Source organism: Elephas maximus, chromosome 16 (assembly GCF_024166365.1).
Source record: "Elephas maximus indicus isolate mEleMax1 chromosome 16, mEleMax1 primary haplotype, whole genome shotgun sequence".
NCBI lineage: Eukaryota > Metazoa > Chordata > Mammalia > Proboscidea > Elephantidae > Elephas > Elephas maximus.
The window spans coordinates 51062991-51087327 of record NC_064834.1 but is presented as its reverse complement, the minus strand read 5'-3'; the positions used below and the strand labels follow the sequence as shown (position 1 = coordinate 51087327).

Genomic DNA, 24337 nt, shown 5'->3' with positions numbered 1-24337 from the left:
AGATAGTCATTAAGAGTTAATTCTGCACTGTAGTTTATGTTTTTTATCAATCAACAAACATTTGAGAACCTATTATGTACCAAATACTTTGTTCCTATGAGGATACAAAGAAGTGTAATTGATGGTTTCAGTTTTCAAGAAACCAACTAAATGTCACGTAGGGAGTAAAGTTAAATACACATGAAAATTAACTAACAGCATCAGACAATATACTGTTAGCAAACGAGAGAAAGAGACAAAGTCTTAAAGGAGTTTAGAAAAAGAAGAGATAAATTTGGGCTACAGTGCTAAAAATAATTGTTAGATACTTAAATGGTTTTCAAAACACTTTAATATATATTTTCTAAACTGACCCTTTACATAAATCTAGGAGGTATTATCTTCGTTTAACTGATGAGGAAACAAAGGCTCAGATCTTGTAATTTGCCCGAATTCACATGGCAGACCTGGAAACTAGACCCAACGTCTTCCAGCTTTTATTCCTGGGAGGATTTACTTAAATCAGCACTGCATTTTTGCTGCCAAAAACATCTCGAGGATTAGAGCAGAATCCAAATGTGCTCAGGATCTATGGTTATGCATTTGCTAGAATCAAGATTATTCTCTCCTCTCTGTCAATCTGTCAAAGAGCATCAAGTAACTTTCAGTACGAAATAACAGACTATTTTATTTACTGGGTAGAGAAACTGAGGCATAGATCTTCAAATCACACTACAGTAGAATGAGGACTAGCAGACAAGGCTTTAATATCACTGCTGTTTGCACACACCCGTTCAGTCAACTGGTAGTCCCAAAGAAGGCATGCCTTACCCACAATGTCTCACATCATTTTTTAAAGTCATAACACTTGTGGCAAATTTGAGATAAATCTGATCTGACCCAGGTATGGCGGAGAGGAAAACTAACACAGACAGCAAAATAAAGTCATCGAATTAGAATCTGAAAGCAGTTATCAGGGCTAACACCATGAGCTACATACTTTTTTTTTTTAAAGCCACATCCTGCTAGTTCAGTAGGTTGATTTCCACACAGAAAGTGCAGAAGCATTAGGCCTGTTCATACAATAACCCTGATTACCTAGGGTCAAGCTACTGTTTATCTTTGTCAGAACACATACCCTGAGCAGAGGACCTAAAACCTTCTCTCTGTTTTTCACCAGTTACCTCGTCTACCAATTCAAGGCAATACAGGTTCTGACGTTCTTTCCACATAATCGCCTAAACAACAAGAAAAAAACTCTAGAAAAAAAAATATTTTTAAGTATTAGATAAATGTAAACAGAAGTTTACTATGCCCTCCCTCTTCCACCTCCAAATACACTCAGTAGTCAGAAGCTTTTCTTTACTTTGCTTTTCCCCTTCTCTAGAGAGGGTAATATTTCTCAAAAGAAGAGCAGTGCTGCCCCCTACTGTTTAATGTTGAAATGTTAGAAATACACTTCTGTATCCTTGCTAGCTTTCTGGGGACTTAATGTCATTTATCACATTGTTTTGAACTATTCATTTAGGAGTTGTTTAGAAGAAAGTATGTTCTCGGCAAACACGCTGACTTTGTTTCCTTTGTTATCTCTTCATCTATGTTCGTCTTGTACCAAAGGTAGGATTTTAGGCCATGACCCAACAAAAAAAGGACACCACAACTTGGGGGAAAAAAAAGAGCTAAACTCTAAAGGTAAGAGGGAGACACAGGGCAAGGAGAGGAGATTTTCTTCTGACTTTAAGGCCTGTAGCCTTCCTGATCTGTCATCTGGAGTGTCTACATCTGCTTTTTGCTAGGGCAATTCATTTTCTTCTTTATCTTCCTTTGGAGACCACAGCCGCCCGGGTATGCTGAGAGAATACTGTCTCTAAAACTCTTTCAGAAAAAGGTAGCGTAGAAATACAAAGGGCTATTATGAACAGATTTCCATTTTAATTAAATATGTTGTCTTACTCCTTTAAGTTGCTTTGAGATCCTACACATTTCTAGAAAGACTTCTTGGAGGGCTCAAGATCTTTTAAAAATTGTGTTCTCTCAATACAGGAGAGGTCAGCAGAACCGGATTAAACCAAAAGCAAACAAGTTTCCTGAATACAACCAAATGCTCTGAAGGCCAGAGTAGCGGGGATGGGGGTTGGGGACCATGGTTGCAGGGGACACCTAGGTCAACTGGCATAACAAAATGTATTAAGAAAGTGTTCTGCATCCCACTTTGGTGAGTAGAATCTGGGGTCTTAAATGCTAGCAAGCGACCATCTAAGATGCATCAATTGGTCTCAAACCACCTGGAGCAAAGGAGCATGAAGAACACCAAAGACATCAGGTAAAGATCAGCCCAGGAGACAGAAAGGGCCACATAAACCAGAGACTACAATGGCCTGAGGCTGGAAGAACTAGATAGTACCTGGCTACCACCGAAGACTACCCTGGCGGGGAACACAACAGAGAACCCCTGATGGAGTAGGAGAGCAGTGGGATGCAGACCTCAATTTCTCATAAAAAGACCAGACTTAATGGTCTGACTGAGACTAGAGGGACCCCGGAGGTCATCGTCCCCGGACTCTTTGGTAGCCCAAAACTGGAACCATTCCCAAAGCCAACTCTTCAGACAGGGATTGGACTGTACTAAAGACGAAAAATGATACTGGTGAGGAGCGAGCTTCTTGGCTCAAGTAGACACATGAGACTATGTGGGCAGCTCCTGTCTGGAGGCATGATAAGCAGGCAGAGGGGGCCAGAAGCTAGCTGAATGGACATGGGGAGTACAGGGTAGAGGAGTGTGCTGTCTCATTAGGGGCACAGCAGCTAGGAGTGCATAGCAAGGTGTGTATAAGTTTTTGTATGAGAGACTGACTTGATCGGTAAACTTTCACTTAAAGCACAATAAAAAAAATTGTGTTCTCTGATTGCCTGTCCATTTTAAAAAGACTTTGGAGTACTAGATAACACAGATTCATGATCAAAAGAAAACAAGGTGAGGACACACGAAATCACAGCTCTGGTACCACCCAGCCACATCAGTGCCCTAACCATTTAACTGCAATACACATTGGCTGCTCAGAGAAAATGCTGGGTGATTGCTTATACAGCATTCATCAGTTATCCTAGGTCAAAATGCTCACAAGAGGCCAGAGTAGAAGGACTCAAAGACAGTTAGCCTAACCAGTACCCCACAGGTGCCCAGGAACTAAAATATAATCTCTATGACAAGAATAATTTCTACAACTGTGTTAAATATGTGTGTGTGTGTAATCCACAACAAGCAAAGTCCTTTTTCCAATTTACAGATAACAATACTAAAATTCAGATGCATAAAGGAAACAGTTTCAAAATTAGTAAGAGGCAAAACTGGAATCTGATTCCCAGTTTAAAGTCTATGTATTGTTCTACTATGCCTCCCATCGTTCAATGAACAAACTAAACAAATTCCAAAGGCAAGTGTTCGTAAACATCTGTAATGATGATGATAGTCACAGATAACACTTACTGAGTACTTCAAAGTGTCTTATATGTAATAAACAATTTAATCTTCACAGCAACCCATGAGGTAACACCGCGTTAACTATTTGCATTACTCAGGGAGTCCAACTTATGAGTTAGAACTATTATTATCCCCATGGTTTAGATGAGGAAACTGAAGCATCCAGAGGCCATACTTATAACAATTAAGCTACGCTCCTTCTCAAGTAATATGCAAACACTATATAGCATAAAAATTTTTAAACAATGCCCTGGAAATTATATTCAACAAATAGATAAAACCATCAGTAATTCTCAGTCCTGTTGATATCTGTTACCCCCCTACCCCCCCAAAAAAGTTTTGTATATGGGGATGCCCAACTCAGGGCCTAATTTTAGAACCAGTCTACTCCAGGCCTCAGCAGATATACTCTTTTATGAAATAGGATACCTTCCCTTGGTCCAGTCCAAGAAAGATCATACTTAAGAAAGTGAGAGAGAGAAGTGAGGCACAGAAGCAAGGGCAGATAGCCCCATCAAGGCACACCCAGGAACAGTTACTTCAAGGGGACTAAGGATGCATAAACAATCATTTTCCTCAGCAAGAGTAAACTCACTTCCAGCAAGAGAAGAGCACCATCTTAGGTGTTCTCTGCAGAGTTTATTGCCCACTATTAGCCACATTGTGACTCCTGAACAGATCTCCTTTTGTAGCTTTGGTTTTTGGTGAAACATTAGCTCAACACACAACTCAGCTTCTAAATAGTAATAATAGTGACAGTATAGGTCCCCACAGAACCATTCCAAACTATGCTTGAGTACAAACTGTGAGAAACTCCTCCCTTGCCTGACTCGTTCCTAAATTTAGAGCTTCTGGGTATTCAGGGGGCAAAACTGAGTAATATAAGCAGGTGTGCATTTGCTCAGTGGTTCGTGCAATGCCCACTGCTGCCCTTGCCCACCCTGCCTCTTCACTATGGGGCAGTGCTGTCCAGCCCTGAAGGCTTCAGATTTCCAAGACAGCATATTCTAAAGGAATTCATTCCAGACGGATCTGGTGCTATGTGGTTTCCCAGTTCTTTCAAAGGAAAAAAAAAAAAAAAAGAAAGAGAGAGAGAAAGGAAATGGCAGGAAGCTTGAACAGTCATAACATGAAGTCAGGAAGCTGGGCGAATACCAGCCACTCTTTCTTCTGACCCTTATTGCCCCTTCCCTGGACACTCACTTTACCTGGCTGCCTACTTGTTTGGGCAGTGTTTGCCTCTCAAGACGGAATTAGCCATTCCGCAGGGAGGCGGTGTTGAGTCAATTCTAAGTCAAAGTGTTAAAATTAGCAATGGTCTGCAAAATATTTTGTTTAAGATTATCATCTTACTTAGAAGGACAGCCTCTAGGGCTCAAGACTGAAGGGTTCTGACCCTGAAGTAATGCCCGAAAACCTCATATTTTTGAGGAAAAAAGTTTGAGACATTGAGTCCACATAATATGTAGGCTTTCCTCTCCACCACTCCCTACCCAGTAAATGTTTGTCCTTTTCTAAAATTCAGATCTTCACGGAGGACATGAAGAAAAACTGGAAATGGAACTTTCTTTGCCCCCATCAGCATTGATTGGCCTAGTTACAGAGCTGCTTAGGTGGTCAGTAAATATTTATTTGGTCTTAGCCAAGACGATAGTGTTTAGGTAATCTAGGGTTGTTTTTCCCCCAGGGAATGACGTAAGGTGTGACCATGACATGGGTTAGCCAACACTGTGAAGATCATAATTTTAAACCAAGCTCTGGGATGACTGGGCGATACAACACCCACCTCAGCAGTTGCCCTTTGCCTCTGCCTTTGGAAGCACTGAAAGTTCATTGTCATTTGACCTTCAGTGTTGAACTTGTAATTTTTAGAGGAAGTGTTAATGAAACACTGTGGGCAAACGTGCCTTAAAATCAGAGGCAAAGTTTCTGAAAAGAAGCAGCTGGTACAAAGGTGACAAGGTATTGTACAAAGTTCCTTTGGCTTGAGCGATACATTGAATGGAAAATTCAGTTCTTTGAAATTTGTCATATTATCCTAAGAACAGAGGGTGAGGTATTGTTTTCTTCTGACACACCAAGAGAACTGATTCCTTCCACCGTTTTTACTGAGTACTTACTAAGTGCAAGTAACTGAAGGAGATTCATCCATGGTCATGATCTCTAGACAAAAGAAAATTAGCATTTACAAGGGGTGGGGCAGATGTGCAATGAAAACAATTGCTGACATTTAGGGAGCACTTAACATATGCTACTAAACACTTTATGTGTATTAACTCATATAATCCCCACAATAACCCTGAGGTAAATATTATTATCTCCACTTTACAGATCAGGAACAGAGAGGTTACCTAACTTGCCTAAACTCACCCAAGCTAGTAGGTGGCAGAACCAAAATTTTAAACCTTGGAAGTCTGGCTCCAGTCAGGTGTTTTTTTTTTTTTTTTTTTAATATTTTTTGTTGCTGAAAATATACATGGCAAAACATACACCAATTCAATGATTTCTACATGCACAATTCAGTGACACTGATTTCATTCTTTGAGTTGTGCAACCATTCTCACCCTCCTTTTTCCAAATTATTCCTCCACCATTAACATAAACTCACCTCCCCTTATCTTGAAGTTAGATTCTTAACCACAATAGCATATTCTAGAATTGTAGTCAAAAAGGTACAGACATACAAGAAATGGAGATGAATTCTGACCAGAATGAGGGTTAAGGGAAGGTGTTATAGGGTAGTTGGGCAAGACATTTGCTCTGGTTTTGAAGGTCAACAGGTGGAGAGGGTGGTTGGGAAGGAAGGAATACTAGGGGAAAGGAACAGCTTGACTAAAAGAGGCAGTCTGGATACCCGCCAGCTGACAACAGCAAGACCTGGTTGGGTGTGTGAGCGGGAGCAAGCCGCGCCCAAGTCCTGAAGGGCCTTGAGGACCAGGTCCTTTCCCTGAAAGAAAAGGGGAGCAAAGATCTCAAACTATAAGAGCCGCAGAAAATTCAGGGCCATTTCCTCACGTGCAGGAGGATCTCCCCTGTCTTAGACCAAGGCGGGCAACCCGCCCCATTCCCCCGTGGGGAAACACCCTGCTGGGACCTGGACTTCGTTCTGGGCGCAGACGCCGGGGACTTGGCTGCCAGCCGGGCCGGGCCAGGCCGGGTCAGGAATGTGAGCCCTGCCCGCCCTGGCAGCGAGGACACCCGCTCCGCGGCCACGGGAGGCCTGTTCTCCGGGCTCCCCGCCGGCCACCTTCCCCTCGTCTCCTGACCCTCGAAGGTCGGATAAGCGGCCTCCGAGAACAGCCGACGCTGGGCTCCTCCAACCACTACTCTAAGCTCCAGAGACACGGGGAATAATAGTCTCAGCGATAGGTGCCCACGTCTGCCAATCAACTCTAGTCTCCGCCTCCACTGCAGCCGGCGAAGATGGAATTGGTCTCATCGTCACCAGCCTCCGATAAGATTCTCTTCTTGCATTGGTTACAATCATCCCCTCCCGCCTGGCCCCTGTGTCAGAAGCTCGCTATTGGTTAGCCGCGTTGCCAAGTTCCGGACGCAGCGCGACCATTGGAGGTGGCGGGCCCGCCCCGCAGGCTGGGTGAAGGTGAGAGTCTCCTCCACGAGCCGCTGCTGTACCAGACAGAGCAGCTCCCGGTGCGGGGTGAAAGCTCTCGGCAGATTCTGGTCCTCTCGCTATGGCGCCTCCGTCCATCTTTTCCGAGGTTCCGCAGGCCCAGCCTGTCCTTGTGTTTAAGCTCGTCGCCGACTTCCGGGAGGATCCAGACCCTCGCAAGGTCAACCTGGGGGTGGGAGGTAAGGATGCAGTGTTCAGGATGTGAGCAGTGTGGGGAGTGGAACGGGGCCCAGTCCGGGAGATGGGCACTGTAGGGGAGGCTGAGGCCCAGCTTGGCGCTGCTTGGGAGGGGAGCTCCGGAGAGAAGGCAAGAATCGGTCAGAGGATCTACCTGCCCATTTTACAGATGGGTATAGGGAGGCCCTGGGCGACGTGCCCAAGATCACACAGCGCAGGTATAGCAGCCAGGACACAAACGCAGATTTTCTGATTCATCCTGTGTTCTCCATTCTGTGTTCTTTATACTACATCCTTTTGCCTCCTAAAGGATGAGGGTGGCCAGGGATAGGAACTGGAGGGAGGAAGTAAGAAGCCTAATGGGCTTGGGGTCCAGGTTGCTGAGGAATGGATAAAGGAGAACATTTAACCTTAGGGAGCTCTGAACTGGGTCAATAAATATTTGAGTGACTACTCGGTATCATTCAGGTAGCCTACTAAGCACTGTGGGGGAGGAAGACTGAGGCCTGATTGTTGCCCTCAAGGAGTTTAAAATCAACAGATTTTAAGAGCTGTGGTAGAAGTCTAAAGTTCTTCTGAGATCCATTAATGCTGCCTGTGGGTGGACAGATATTATAGGAAATCAGTAGACAGGGTGGAAAGGCCTGGATCAAAAAGGAGCAGAAAGATATGGGCAGTAGAAGCTCACTTTCACACATTCTTGTTTTCAATTATCTGTGGTGTGTCTTGGACCCTGGACAGCTCAGAGCCTCATTTTCCCCATTTGCCAAGAGAAAGGTTTGAATTGATTGCCTGAGATTCCTTTTTAACTCTAACCTTCTCTGGTGAATTTGTTATTTCTACCACCACCATTTGGATGTTTGAAACCCCATAGACACTTTGTTGATTTGGGCTTTGCCGCATACAGAGACCAGCCAGAGAGAAGAAAATGAATAGCATGATGACCTATGGGAGAGAACAGACTTAGAGTGAGAGGACTAGGGATTTTGGAAACAGAAAATTGAACTATTTTGTAGCAGAGGGTGATATTAAGTTTAGAATCAGGTTTCCCATAGTGACTGTATCTGTATAAACCAGTTGCTGTTGAGCTGATGCCAACTCAGGGCGGCCCCATGTGTGTCAGAGTAGAACTGTGCTCCACAGGGTTTTTGGTAGCCGATTTTTCAGAGGTAGATCACTAGGAAGAATGATAGGTCTTTCTTCTGAGGCACCACTGGGTGGACTCAAACCTCCACCCTTTTGGTTAACAGCAGAATGTGTTAACCATGTGTGCCACTCAGAGACTGTATATAAAACCAAAACCGAAACCAAACTCACTGCTGCCGAGTTGATTTTGACTCTTAGGGACCCTACAGGACAGAGAAGAACTGCCCCATGGAGTTTCCAAGGAGTGGCTGGTAGATTTGAACTGTTGACCTTTTGGTTAGCAGCCTAGCTTGCCATACCTTTTAACCAGTGTGCCACCAGGCTCCTCATCTGTACATGGCGTATGTTAAGTTAAAAAGTCTTCATCAAGGAGTATGGGGATGGAGGTTAGAAATAGCATTAAAACTGATGGTTTACTGAAGCTGGATGATGGGTACATTGGTGCTGTGTCCATTAATATTATTCTCTCAACATTTATATGTTTGAAATTTTCCATAATAAAACATTAAAAAAAAAAATCTATAGTATATTGTTTTGCCTGATATAGAAAATGATGTTTTTAGCAGTCAGCAGGGTGGAAGAAATATTGAAGATTGCCTTGAACTGAATTGGAGTGGGCACCATTCAAGCTCTTTATTTAAATCAAACCCAAAACCTCTGAGTATTTCTTTAGGGCCAGGTATATACTGAAGAACTAATAGTGATGTCAATCTAAATACATCTTTTTTAAAACCTCAAGTTTTATTGGCTTAGTTACCTTTGCACCATCTTACAGGGGTTTCGTGAGGATTAAACGTGTTCAAAGTGCGTAGAACAGTACCTGGCACGTTTATAGGAAAGAGTTTGTATAAACGTTAGATGTTATTATTATTGTTTTGGCATTTCTTTGGATGGGTCTCACAAACGATGTTGAATAAAAATTATCAGCTTGAGAATTGTAAGATGAAATGATTTCTGACATTGGTTCAGAAATTAACTGCTCATGTAGAGAAGAAGTGTCCTGCTAGTCCATGCTAGAGGTGATTGGCTCAGAAGCATATTCTGCAGCTTAGACGGCCACTCAGCCTTGATGGTGGCTTTGTGATGTTTTCCAGGAATGTTTCCCAAGTCCTTACTGTGAGCAGATGATTTATACATGTAATCTCATTTAGCCTTCACAGCAACTCTGAAGAGTTGTTATTACTCCTGTTGGAGAGATAAGGATGGAGCCCTGGTGGTGTGACAGTAAGGCTGCTAACTGAAAGGTTGGTGGTTCAAACCCTCCCAGTGGCTCCACAGGAGAAAGACCTGGCGATCTGTTCCCATAAAGATTACAGCCTAGAAAAATCTGTGGGTCAGTTCTATTCTGTCACATGGGGTTGCTATGAGTCAGAATTGACTGGATGTACCCAGCAACAACAAAGAGATAAGGAAGCTGAAGCTCAGAAAGATGAAACAATTTGCTCCAGCTCCACCATCTAATGACAAATAGGTGGTGGAGCTGGGATTCTAGGTCAGGTCTCTTGGGCCCCTCGGGCCCCTGCCTCCTCCTCTGTGTTGGGTGTCTTCAGTTGGTCCAGGATAGCCAGTGCTCTGTAGAGGAAAGAGCCAAGAGACCTGGGTATAGGCCCAGCCCTGCTGTCTGGTGATGTGACCTTGGAAGGGTATTCAACATCTGGGAACTTGGTCTACTAAATGAGGAGCCAGGACTGAATGATTTCTCTACAATTCTCCTCTGGCATTTGACTTTAGTAAAAGTCCATTTCAAGATTCTGCTAGACATTCAAGGTTTAATAAGAAGTACATGGCTGTCTCTACCTCTTAATCAGCCTATTAAATGACCGTAATGTGGGATAATAATGTTGTTGGTCTCATCAGTTGACTGAGGACTAAATGAAAAATTACGTGTGAAATGTGATATGTAAATGAAATGTCATGTAAAGGTTCTTTTTGATGATCACTGTCACCCGGTCCTTCTGGGTTGGCAGGTGCTTGGATAAGGTTCTAATTAAAGCAGAGTAGAATAAAAAGTCTGTTTCCAGCTTTAGTATGTCCTAGCTCTATTTATACATGGCTTATTTTTTTTTTTTTATTGTTATGGAAGTGTAATTAATTCTTAACTTTGAGAAAGATACTCTTTTTTTCCCCCCAAGTTAAGATAAAGCTGGTCATTGTAGTTAGTTGCCATCAAGTTGATTGTAACTCGTGGTGACCCCATGTATACAGAGTAGAAGTGTTCTACAGGGTTTTCAAGGCTGTGGCCTTTCAGAAGCAGATCACTGGGTCTGTCTTCTGAGGTGCCTCTGGGTGGGTTCGAACCACCAGCCTTTTGGCTAGCAGTCAAATGCCTATTGGCACCATCAACGGACTCCTAAGATAAAACCTAATGGAGGTGATCCAGCTCATGTTCAAGTGATGCTGAACACGTTTGGCTGCTGACCAAAAGGTAAGCAGTTTGAATCCACCAGCCGCTCCTTGGAAACCCTATGAGGCAGTTTTACTCTGTCCTGTAGGGTCACTATGAGTTGGAATTGACTCATCGGCAACAGAATGAAAACGAACAGATACACTTGTTAGCCAGTTCCTACTTACAGATAGTTTCTCCAAAGATTTTCTTGCTGTGATTATCTCAATAGTTTCATTATAGTTAAACAGAGTAGGGTATCACACTTTACACTGTTGAGCAGGATGCTATCTGAATTGACTGTTCTAGTGCTTCTTAAAGTTTAGACAAGTGGCTTTCAAGGCAGGGGGAGACATGGGTCTAGCCTGATGCAACCTGGAGCAAGAGTTTTCTTCAGACTCTAGTCCTTTTTTCATATAAGCATAGCTTTCTTTGTTCCAGATAAACCATATTTAATATTTGTTGTTTTTAATGTGGTTTTCCAGCATCTTCAAATGGAATTGTCGAAAAGATGTGCTGTATCAGATGTTCCTGAGTACCCTGTGGCCTTCTCTTCAGTGTCCTATTTGGAGACGGGCCTTAGAGGCATACCTGCATGGACTCTTGGGTGGAGATGGGTGAGGGGAGTGAAGATCTTAGGAGGAGGAGGCGGGTATGACAGGTTTGATAGTTTACTTCTATATATTCTTCCCTCCTTTTCTTCTGCAAAGCAAGACCGCTAGGCTGGCCCACTAGTAACCTGTATGACTCCCTTAAAAGGCTTATAGCCTGGAAGAAGGGCAGTGGTGAATAGAGCTGGTGAGCATGCTGATAAAAGAGGCTCTGAGGCAGTCCCCTGGGGCTTGCTTGCTTCAGGTTTTCCCAGACATCTCTTGCTCGATTGAAAAAAAAGTATATGAATTCCATGTACTTCAATAGTTATGATATCCTAACTCTTACTGTGCATGGGCAGATTTAAGTTTTTTGGCCTCAGTTTCCAGATCCCTAAAGTAGGGATCATAATATCTACATCACGAGGTTGTTCTGAGAATTAAATGAGAATAAAAAGATGTATTTAGCACAGTGCTTTGTGTATATTAAATAAAGTAAATCCTAGTTGTTATTATTATAGCTTCAGCTGCCATTAATATCTATAGTTATGAAGTCTTTCTCTCCATCCTGGACCTCTTCCCTGAGTGCCAGGCCCATACTTGCTAGAGTTTGCTGGGCATATTCTAAAATCACCTCAAATTAAGTATGTTTAAAGCACGTCTCATCATTTCCACCTTCCCCTTGATCTTTTATTTTTCTTCCCTGTGTGTTCTATATCTGGATTGATAGCACCACCATTGTATACTTGTTATCCTGACTAGAGAGACTTTAGAGTTGTAGGCAACTATTTCCTTGATCTCATGTCTATTTATTTGGTCATTCCGTTCTGTCTTTTCTACCACATGAACCTATTTTGAATCTATTCCTTTTTCTTAATTCCCACTGCCACTACGTTAATTCAAGCCCTCATCATTTAGCTTTTGGGTTATTGCAATAGGCTCCTGACTTAACTATCTGCTTCTGTCTTCTTCTCTACTTGATTTGCCATGGTATAATTCAAATGACTCTGTCAAAATGTACAGTTGTCCATGTCACCCTTGTTTAAATGCTTTCAGTGGTTCTTTCTTGGAACCGAAGTTCTTAGAAGGGCCTCCAAGACCCTTTGAGCCACCCCCTGCAGTGTCCCATGGATCCTGTATCTGAGCCATGCTATGTGTAGATGTTCAAGAACCTCATGCTGTCCAAGCCCCTCAGACCTTGCATGAGGTGTTCCCCCTGTCTGGAATGCCCTTCTTCTTTTGTCTACATTTTAAACTTACTCATCTTTCCACACTTCATCCTCTGTAAAATCAGACTCCTCAAAGAATTAGGGACTTGGTGCCTATTGACTCCATCTCTGTGTCTGTACTTCTAGCCAGTGCTTGGCTCACGGTATGCTGTTAAATGAATGAGTGAGTGAATGAATGAAGAATTCATGGGGCCCAAAATAGGAATAAAACTTCTCTGGGAGAGTAAAAGCAATTGTTGATAATGCTTGACCTCACTGCTCCAATCCCCCAGAGTGATCTGCAGTTCTGCTTCATTACGGTAGTTAGGCAAGGCATTGGGAATAAATCTAGAGCTGAATCTGGGAGCAACTGGGTAATGAAGAAGAAAGGGAAGTATACAGTGGCCTATTTGTCTCTTGTCACAAAACAGACACAATGCACTTCACCCCACCCTGCAATAATATTGCAGGATTTTTTTAGAGTTAACAAAGCATATAGTACTGATAAGAACAGTGGGACTACAGTTTTTTTCTTTCTCTTTCATATTTTATTTATTTAGAGTACATTCATTATAAGTAATGCTATTATGAATAATGTATTATCATAAATGTATAGATAGCATTTAACACTTACCCAAACACAGACCTGAAGCATAATAGAATTGGATTTTCCGTGAATACTCAAACTTTCATACATCTAGGTAGTGTCTTCTCGATGTAGTACAAACATACTGCAAATGCTTAAAGACTTTTGGAAGCCCTCTTTTGGAATGGCCTTCAGAAGCTGGTAGGAGCCACACAAGAGACCATCTCTTTATGATTAGTCTCTGTTAATATTGCCCACCCTCTTCGCTGGAGACGATGTAAGTAACTTCTAACCATTTTCAAAAATTAAATTTACTTTCTAAGGATAAAAATTTGGTACCATTGAGGGTATTTAAAATAATAAGATACCACCTCTGAAAACAATTTCAAAAGAAGAGTTCCAAGAATATTTTGAAGATAGGGTGGTCTGCTTCAGGGACAACTCTTAACTTGGAAGTAGTTATTTTGGTATGTCTTCAAAGAAATCAGACCAAATTGCACCTGATAAAGCTGGCTTTTTCAACTCGTTGCTATAGAATCAGTTTGGAGGGTAAAAAAAAGTGGTGTGACAATATCGTGAATTAGATTCACCTACCCAGAGACTGCTTGTTGGCTAGTGGTTGTGTCAGTTTGAAGTTCTGTCCACATTTTTCTTACTGACTTGATACATTTATCAAATTTACAGATGACACATTCCTGAGGGGTAAGGTTAGCTGATAGAATAGAGAACAGACGTAAAATTGAAAATGATCTTACGAAATCTTTTATTGGTTGTATATCCTTTGACCCAGTGATTTTACACTGAGGTTTTCCCTAAAAAAAAAAAAAAAAAAAAAAATGCGCAAAGATGCATATGCAGTATTTATAACAGCAGATAATTGAAAGCAGTATAAATGGTTAGTAAATTTTGCATAGAAAGGAGCGTTATCTAGCCACAGGATGATGATATAAATGGTTCATATATATGGAAACCCTGGTGGCGTAGTGGTTAAGAGCTACAGCTGCTAACCAAAAGATCGGCAGTTCGAATCCACCAGGTGCTCCTTGGAGACTGTATGGGGCAGTTCTACTCTGTCCTGTAGGGTTGCTGTGAGTCGGAATTGAATCGACAGCAATGGACAGATATATGAAAAATGCCCCATTGCATTCATAATAAGAGACATACAAATTAAAACTATCCTGAGATACCATTTCACTCTCATGTTGGCAAAAATTAATTCAGCGGATGAGGCTGTGGGGAAATAGGCACTCTTATACATCGCTGGTAGGAATGTAAGTTGGTATAATTCCTGTGGAGGACAATTTGGAAATATCTGTCAACACTACCAATACGTACAGCTCTTAACCCACTCATTCCATTTTCAGCTCTGCATTTTACAGATATATTTGCATACATGTGAGATGACATATGTACACAGTTGTTCACTGAAGTATTATTTTGTAATAGCCAAAAATTGGAAACAACTCAAATGTCCATCAACAAGAGACTGGCAAAATAAATTATGGCACATTCATCAGTTATACAGCTATAAAAAAGAACAAGGACATTATACACAGGTATAAAAAGATCTGCAAGTTACATGGAAAAAGCAAGGAACAAAACAGTGTGTAGTATGCTATATACTACCTTTTGTATAAAAAGGGGAATAAATGGTGTCATTGGTTGAATTGTGTCCCCCCAAAATATCCTTCAACTTGGCTAGGTCATGATTCCCTTGTGTGATTATATGGTTGTCTCCCGTTTTATCATCTGATGTGATTTCCCTATGTGTTGTAGATCCCATCACTATGATGTAATAAGATGTATTAGCGGCAGTTATATTAATGAGGTCTACAAGTTTAGATATGTCTTAAGCCAATCTCTTATGAGTTATAAAAGAGAGAAGCGAGCAGAGAGACTGGGGAAGTCATACCATCAAGAAAGCAGCACCTGGAGCAGACCGTGTCCTTTGGACCTGAGGTTCCTGTGCTGAGATGCTCCCAGACCAAGGGAAGATTGATGACATGGACTTCCCTGCAGAGCCAACAGAGAGAGAAAGCCTTGCGCTGGAGCCGGCGTCCTGAATTTGGACTTCTAGCCTACTGGACTATGAGAGAATAAACTTCTCTTTGTTAAAGCCCTCTGCTTGTGGTATTTCTGTTAGAGCAGTACTAGATGACTCAGACAAGTTTATATTTACTTGTGTGTGCATAGAGAAATTCTGGAAGGATATACAAGAAACTAAGAATAGTTACTTACGGAGGGAGAGGATTTGGAACTAGGTAGATGGAAGATAAGGATGGAGTGGAGACGTGAATATGTTACCTATCAGAAGAACAGCTATTGATGGTGAAAGATATTCATAATACATATTTAAGTGGAAAAAAGCATGTTGAAAATTCTGTATGCAGATTGCCAGGCCTATCTTCTTAGGCACCACTGGGTGAGCTTGAACTGTTAACCTTTTTGTTAGTAGTCTAGGGAAAAAAATCAGTCTCAGGATAACTCAAGATGGGCTATAAATACCTTTAGTATAGAAGAGTATATAGGAATTTGCTGTAAGCACAATTAAATATTATAAAATATATTTAATCAATAATGTGATGCAAATTGTCTTAGTTATCTATTTCTGCTATGACAGAAATACCACAAGTGGATGACTTTAACAAATAGAAATTTATTCTGTCACAGTTTAAGAGGCTAGAAGTCTAAATTCAGGGTGCCAGCTCCAGGGGAAGGCTTTCTGTCTCTGTTGGTGTTGGGGGAAGGTCCTTGTCATCAATCTTCTCCTGGGTCTAGGAGTTTCTCAGCACAGGGACCCCAGGTCCAAAGGATGTGCTCCACTCCTGGCTCTTCTTTCTTGGTGGTAAGGAGGTCCCTATCTGCTTGCTTCTGTCTCCTTTTATGGCTTGTGCAATAAAAGGTGATGCAGGCCACACCCCAAGGAGACACTCCTTACATGGGATCAGGGCTGTGGCCTGAGTAAGGGTATTGCATCCCACCCTAATCCTCTTTAACATAACCTAATCTTACCTTATTAACCACAGATAGAGGTTAGGATTTACAACACATAGGAAAATTACATCAGATCACAAAATGAAGGACAACCACACAGTACTGGGAATCATGGCCTAGTCAAATTGACAGTCCTTTTTGGGGACACAATTCAATCCATAACATTTCACCCTTTGACCCCGCAAAGTTCATGTCCTTGCCACATGTAAAACATTCACTTCATCATATCCTTAAAAAAGTCTTAAATCAACTCCAAGTACAAATTCCATCCTGGAGCAAAATTCTTCATCTGTGAAATCTAAAACACAAATTATCTGCTTCCAGAGTATGACGGTGGAACAGGTACAGAGGTAGGCATTTCCATTACAAGTGGTAGAAATTGGAGGGAAAGAAGAGATAACAGGCACTAAGTAAGTCAGCAGAACACATTACATTAGCTCTAAAATCTTGAAAATAATTCTCTGTTCTCTGAGACCGTTTAGGCAATGGCCTTGCCTTCCAGATTCTGGGTGTTGGCCACACTCTCTGGATTCTGGGTGGAGGCCTCTTGGCCCTGTGTTTCAGCTCTGCCTTCCAGGCCCACTGGAATGGCAACACTGCTCCCTTGGCTTTGGGCTGCCCTATTCTCCTAGTCCATCTGAGTGGCAACTCCACCCCCTCAGCCCTGGCAGGCCCTGTTCTTTTGCTGCTTTCGCATGGCAGCCTTGCCTTGTCAGCTTTGGGCAGCAGATTTGGCCCCATCTTGCTGGCACTAGTGAAAGGCAGCCTCAAACTCTGGAACCGAGTGGGTGAAGATCTGACTCCATGAAACCTAGGAGGCCATGATTCCACCCTTTTGATAGAGGTTAGGATTTACAACACATAGGAAAATTACATCAGATCACAAAATGGAGGACAACCACACAGTACTGGGAATCATGGCCTAGTCAAATTGACAGTTTTGGAGGACACAATTCAATCCATAACATTTCACCCTTTGACTCCGCAAAGTTCATGTCCTTGCCACATGTAAAACACATTCACTTCATCATATCCTTACAAAAGTCTTAAATCAAGAGGTTCTAGCCCTACCCTTTGAGACTAAGGCAGCTCTGCTTCCTGTGCTCCTTGTGTCTGCAGCTTCTGCTTCCTGGTTCCTTGGTCTCTTGTACTCTTGTGCCTCTTGGGCCAGCCCAGTGTGTGCCCTGCTTGGGCAAGTGTTCCAAAGCTCTTTGGCTCTACTAGTAAGTGCCTGGAGGCACCCCTTTCTGCTAGTAAGCCTCTGCCAGAAGGTACTCAGCCCTCTTGCTCTATGAATTGGCAAGCCCAGCTCCACTGGTAAGTGCACGGAGACATCCCACTCCACCAGGAAGCCTCCTGCGAAGGCATTCAGCTCTCTCTTTCCATGGGTTGGCTCTCGCATTGTCTTGTGCCAGTCTTCTGGTTCTGTTGAAGCAGTTTCTCTGATGTTGCTTCTTGCCGTCTGCAGTGTTACAGCTCTCCTCACTTCCTTCTGAGCCCTCCCCAGAATTGTCTTTGGTGTCCATAATTCCACCAATAATCCCTTCAAGACAATCTAGGCTTTTACTGTTACACATTGTAGAACTCTTCTAGCCTCTACCCATTCACAGTTTTAAAACCACTTCCATGTTTTAGGCATCTATTAGAGCAGCAGAAACCCTGGTGGTGTAGTAGTTAAGTGTTACAGCTGCTAATCAAAGGGTTGGCAGTTCGAATCTGCCAGGTGCTTCTTGGAAACTCTATGGGGCAGTTCTACTCTGTCCTATAGGGTCGCTAGGAGTCAGAATCGACTTGATGGCACTGGCTTTGGTTTTGGTTTATTAGAGCAGCACCCCACTGTCCTGTTACCAAATTCTGTCTTACTTATTTAGTGCCACTGTAACAGAAATACCACAAGTGGATGGCTTTAACAAACACAAATTTATTCTTTCATAGTTTAGGAGGCTAAAAGTCCAAATTCAGGGCACCAGCTCCAGGGGAAGGCTTTCTCTCTCTGTCAGCTCTGGGGAAAGGTTCTTGCCATCAACCTTCCCTTGGGTGTAGGAGTTTCTCAGTGCAGGGACCCCAGGTCCAAAGGATGTGCTCCACTCCTGGCTATTTTTGTTTGGTTGTAATGAGGTCCCTATCTCTCTGCTTGCTTTTCTCTCCTTTTATCTCCTAAAAGGTAAAGGGGGATGCAGGCCACACCCAGGGAAACTCCCCTTACATGGATCAGGGCTGTGACTTGAGTAAGGGTGTTGTGTCCCACCCTAATCAAGATAGAGATTAGGATTTACAACAGATAGGAAAATTGCATCAGATTGCAAAATGGAGGACAACCAAACAATAAGGGGAATCATGGCCTAGCCAAGTTGACGCACATTTTTGGGGGACACAATTCAATCTGTAACACAAATGAAGTGGGATAAACAGTCAAAACTATAAACATCAGCTGATGCAGAATACAGAGAGAGGACAAGATGTGTGAGTCCTTGGGTGGTTGATTGTGTAACCAGCTCTCAGAATCTTCAGTCACTGCGTATTTGCCAATGATTGGTCCTATTTACTGCTCTTGTAGGCCAAGGGGAGGAGGTGGGCCTCCTTCCACCCATCTGTACCTCTCTGTTTTGTTTGAAGGCGCAGAGTCCATCTGAAATAGCACCTACCCCTTTTTTGGAAGTCTCTTGGGGAGATGAATGGTAACAGGATTGTTTCCACGGAGGATACATTCTGAGCTTGATGCTGTGAAGATCTCACTTCCTGGTGGAGTTGAGATGTGCAGCTCTGATTTAATCCAGAATAGGAGAGCCCCCGGAGGGAGCTGTGTGGGAGCTTGATTCTTCTCATAGAAACGTGTCCTAATCCTCTGTGCTGTACCTGAATCCTGAATCCCAGCCGAGAAGCCTCTGTACTAAGAAGTACTTGCATCCTGAACTGTCTTGATTTAATAATTTGAATGAGAGGTGGAAGGAGGCAGTTTACACAGATTTTCATGTTGATTAAGCTTTGAGTGACTGTATCAGATGGAATCTGAACTGCTCAGTCACAGGAAAGTAGAAGGAGAGTTTTTGTACTGCTCCTTGCTGAAGGTGACCAGTTTTTACAGATGTCTGCTGTCTGCGCTTTTCCCCAGAAGAACGGATTTCTTTGTTGTGAGTGTGTGAGCGCCGATTTCATTGAAAGATTGGGAAGGGGACTTGGTGGGGAGGGGCTGTAGGGGAAACTCACTGGGGATGCACAAGGAAGAAAATTGTTGGGCCAATAACTATAGAGACCTCAGTGTGCTAGTAATACTGACACAGCAGGGTGCTTTCACATGCATACTCTTAACCAGGCTCTGTGATGTCCCAGTTTTATTTCAGTATTTACTTTCCTTTTTAGAGGTCACTTACATTTAAGAGCTATAAGTTCCATAAGGATAGGAGCCATGTTTGTGCCTGTTTGATCAGCATCTAGCCCAATACCTGGCCCAAAGTAGGCATTCAGTAAGTGAATGAACTTTAATTTCCTTCCTTGTTCTGATTGGAAGGTGATGGAATTGTCCCTGTTCACAGTTGTAAACTGTAACTTGAATGAAGCCTAAGACTCCTCCATTATATAACTCTCTTCCATGTTCCAGCATATCGCACAGATGATTGTCAGCCCTGGGTTCTGCCGGTAGTGAGGAAGGTGCAGCAGAAGATTGCTAACGACAACAGCCTGAACCATGAATATCTGCCGATCCTGGGCCTAGCAGAGTTCCGGACCTGTGCTTCCCGGCTTGCCCTTGGGGATGACAGCCCAGCTCTCACGGATAAGCGGGTGAGTTCTGAGTGAGGATGTATTTTCAGTTTAGAAACTGTGAAAGTAAAAAGAGGCTGAAGATTCAAATTTTTTTTTTTTAAATAATTTTTATTGTGCTTTAAGTGAAAGCGTACAAATCAAGTCAGTCTCTCACACAAAAACCCATAGACACCTTGCTACACACTCCCAATTATTCTCCCCCTAATGAGACAGCCCGCTCTCTCCCTCCACTCTTCTCTTTTCGTGTCCTTTTCGCCAGCTTCTAACCCCCTCCACCCTCTCATCTCCCCTTCAGACAGGAGATGCCAACATAGTCTCAAGTGTCCACCTGATGCAAGAAGCTCACTGCTCACCAGCATCCCTCTCCAACCCATTGTCCAGTCCAATCCATGTCTGAAGAGTTGGCTTCGGGAATGTTTCCTGTCCTTGGGCAACAGAAGGTCTGGGGGCTAAAACCACCGAGGTCCTTCCGGTCTCAGTCAGACCATTAAGTCTGGTCTTATGAGAATTTGGGGTCTGCATCCCACTGCTCTCCTGCTCCCTCAGGGGTTCTCCGTTGTGTTCCCTGTCAGGGCAGTCATTGGTTGTAGCTGGGCACCATCTAGTTCTTCTGGTCTCAGGATGATGTAGTCGCTGGTTCATGTGGCTGTTTCTGTCTCTTGGGCTCGTAACCACCTTGTATCCTTGGTGTTCTTCATTCTCCTTTGATCCAGGTGGGTTGAGACCAATTGATGCATCTTAGATGGCTGCTTGCTAGCGTTTAAGACCCAGACACCACTCTTCAAAGTGGGATGCAGAATGTTTTGTTAATAGATTTTATTATGCCAATTGACCTTGATGTCCCCTGAAACCATGGTCCCCAGACCCCTGCCCCTGCTACGCTGGCCTTCAAAGCATTCAGTTTATTCAGGAAACTTCTTTGCTTTTGGTTTAGTCCAATTGTGCTGACCTCCCCTGTATTGTGTGCTGTCTTTCCCTTCACCTAAATTAATGAAAACCCCTCTCCCACCCTCCCTCCCTCCCCTCTCTCTTAACCGCAAAAGAATGTTTTCTTCTCAGTTTAAACTATTTCTCAAGTTCTTATAATAGTGGTCTCATACGTGTCCTTTTGCAGCCGACTAATTTCACTCAGCATAATGCCTTCCAGGTTCCTCCATGTTATGAAATGTTTCACAGATCGTCACTGTTCTTTATCAATGCATAGTATTCCATTGGGTGAATATACCATAATTTATTTATCCATTCATCCATTGATGGGCACCTTGGTTGCTTCCATGTTTTTGCTATTGTAAACAGTGCCGCAATAAACATAACCCAGACCCAGTGCTGTCGAGTCAATTCTGACTCATAGCGACCCTATAGGACAGAGTAGAACTGCCCCATAGAGTTTCCAAGGAGAGCCTGGCGGATTCAAACTGCCGACTGTTTGGTTAGCAGCCGTAGCACTTAACCACTATGCCACCAGGGTTTCCGCAGTAAACATGGGTGTGCACATATCTGTTCATGTAAAGGTTCTTATTTCTCTAGGATATATTCCAAGGAGTGGGATTGCTGAATTGTATGGTAGTTCTAACTTTTTAAGGAAGCGCCAAATCGATTTCCAAAGTGGTTGTACCATTTGACATTCCCACCAGCAGTGTACAAGTGCTCCAGTCTCTCCACAGCCTCTCCAACATTTATTATTTTGTGTTTTTTGGATTAATGCCAGCCTTGGAGTGAGATGAAATCTCATTGTAGTTTTGATCTGCATTTCTCTAATGGCTAATGATTGTGAACATTTCCTCATACATCTGTTAGCTACCTGAATGTCTTCTTTAGTGAAGTGTCTATTCATATCTTTTGTCCATTTTTTAATTGGGTTATTTGTCATGCAGTTGAGTTTTTGCAGTATCATGTAGATTTTGGAGATCAGGTGCCGATCAGAAATGTCATAGCTAAAAACTTTTTCCCAGTCTCTAGGTAGTCTTTTTACTCTTTTGGTGAAGTCTTTGGATAAGCATAAGTGTTTGATGTTTAGGAGCTCCCAGTTATCTAGTTTTTCTTCTACATTCTTTATAATGTTTTCTATACTATTTATGCCGTGTATTAGGGCTCCTAACGTTGTCCCTATTTTTTCTTCCATGATCTTTATCGTTTTAGATTTTATATTTAGGTCTTTGATCCATTTTGAGTTAGTTTTTGTGCATGGAGTGAGGTATGGGTCTTGCTTCATTTTTTTGCAGATGGATATCCAGTTATGCCAGCACCATTTGTTAAAAAGACTGTCTTTTCCCCATTTAATTGTTTTGGGGCCTTTGTCAAATATCAACTGCTCATATATGGATGGATTTATGTCTGCATTCTCAATTCTGTTCCATTGGTCCATGTATCTGTTGTTGTACTAGTACCAGGCTGTTTTGACTACTGTGGTGGTATAATAGGTTCTAAAATCAGGTAAAGTAAGGCCTCCTACTTTGTTCGTCTTTTTCAGTAATGCCTTATTTATCTGGGGCCTCTTTCCCTTCCATATGAAATAGGTGATTTGTTTCTCCATCTCATTAAAGAATGTCGTTGGGATTTGGATCGGAACTGCATTAAATGTATAGATTGCTTTTGGTAGAGTAGACATTTTTACAATGTTAAGTCTTCCTGTCCATGACCAAGGTATGTTCTTCCACTTATGTAAGTCTCTTTTGGTTTCTTGCAGAAGTGTACTGTAGTTTTCTTTGTATAAGTCTTTTACATCTCTGGTAAAATTTATTCCTAAGTATTTATCTTCTTTGGGGCCACTGTAAATGGCATTGATTTGGTGATTTCCTCTTCAATGTTCTTTTTGTTGGTGTAGAGGAATCCAACTGATTTTTGTATGTTTATCCTGTATCCCGATATGCTGCTGAACTCTTCTATTAGTTTCAGTAGTTCTCTGGAGGATTCCTTAGGGTTTTCTGTGTATAAGATTATGTCATTTGCAAATAGAGATACTTTTACTTCTTCCTTGCCAATCTGCAAGCCCTTTATTTCTTTATCTAGCCTAATTGCTTTAGCTAGGACTTCCAGCACAATGTTGAATAAGAGTGGTGAAAAAGGGCATCCTTGACTGGTTCCCGATCTCAATGGGAATGTTTTCGGGCTCTCTCCATTTAGGGTGATGTTGGCTGTTGGCTTTGTATAAATGCCCTTTATTATGTTGAGAAATTTTCCTTCTATTGCTATTTTGCTGAGAGTTTTTATCATGAATGAGTGTTGAACTTTGTCAAATGCCTTTTTCCGCATCAATTGATAAGATCATTTGATTCTTGTCTTTTGTTTTATTTATGTGGTGGATTACATTAATTGTTTTTCTAATGTTGAACCATCCCTGCATACCTGGTATGAATCCCACTTGGTTATGGTGAATTATTTTTTTCATATGTTGTTGAATTCTATTGGCTAGAATTTTGTTGAGGATTTTTGCATCTACATTCATGAGGGATATAGGTCTATAATTTTCTTTTCTTGTGGTGTCTTTACCTGGTTTTGGTATCAGGGATATGGTGGCTTCATAGAATGAGTTTGGTAGTATTCCATCCTTTTCTATGCTCTGAAATACCTTTAGTAGTAGTGGTGTTAACTCTTCTCTGAAAGTTTGGTGGAACTCTGCAGTGAAGCTGTCTGGACCAGGGCTTTTTTTTGTTGGGAGTTTTTTGATTACCTTTTCAATCTCTTTTTTTGTTATGGGTCTATTTAGTTGTTTTACCTCTGTTTGTGTTAGTTTAGGTAGGTAGTGTGTTTCTAGGAATTCATCCATTTCTTCTAGGTTTTCAGATTTGTTTGAGTATAGTTTTTCATAGTAATGTGATATGATTCTTTTAATTTCAGTTGGGTCTGTTGTGATATCGCCCATCTCATTTCTTACTTGGGTTATTTGCTTCCTCTCCTGCTTTTCTTTTGTCAGTTTGGCCAATGGTTTATCAATTTTGTTGAGTTTTTAAAAAAACCAGCTTTTGGTCTTGTTAATTCTTTCAATTGTTTTTCTGTTTTCTATTTCATTTAGTTCAGCTCTAATTTTTATTATTTTTTTTCTTCTGGTGCTTGTGGGTTTCTTTTGTTGCCCTCTTTCTATTTGTTCAAGTTGTGGTGACAGTTCTTTGATTTTGGCCCTTTCTTCTTGAATGTGTGCATTTATTGATATAAATTGGCCTTTGAGCACCACTTTTGCTGTGTCCCAAATGTTCTGATAGGAAGTGTTTTCATTCTTACTGGATTCTATGATTCTCTTTATTCCATCCTTAATGTCTTCTATAATCTAGTCTTTTTTGAGCAGGGTATTGTTCAGTTTCCAAGTGTTTGATTTCTTTTCCCTGATTTTCCTGTTATTGATTTCCACTTTTATGGCCTTCATGGTTAGAGAAGATGCTTTGTAATATTTCAATGTTTTGGAT

At 42.1% G+C, this 24337-nt stretch overlaps 1 protein-coding gene across 1 annotated transcript in view; it reads left to right on the top strand.

Annotated features, from left to right (window-relative positions):
* Window positions 1-7027: 7027 nt before the first annotated feature.
* Window positions 7028-24337, top strand: part of GOT1 (glutamic-oxaloacetic transaminase 1) — a 38274-nt gene continuing 20964 nt past the window's right edge. The window contains exons 1-2 of the mRNA XM_049855689.1: window positions 7028-7270; window positions 19774-19955. Coding sequence (XP_049711646.1) covers window positions 7153-7270; window positions 19774-19955 — 300 coding nt within the window. The 5' untranslated portion in view covers window positions 7028-7152. The remainder of the gene's footprint in view (window positions 7271-19773; window positions 19956-24337) is intronic.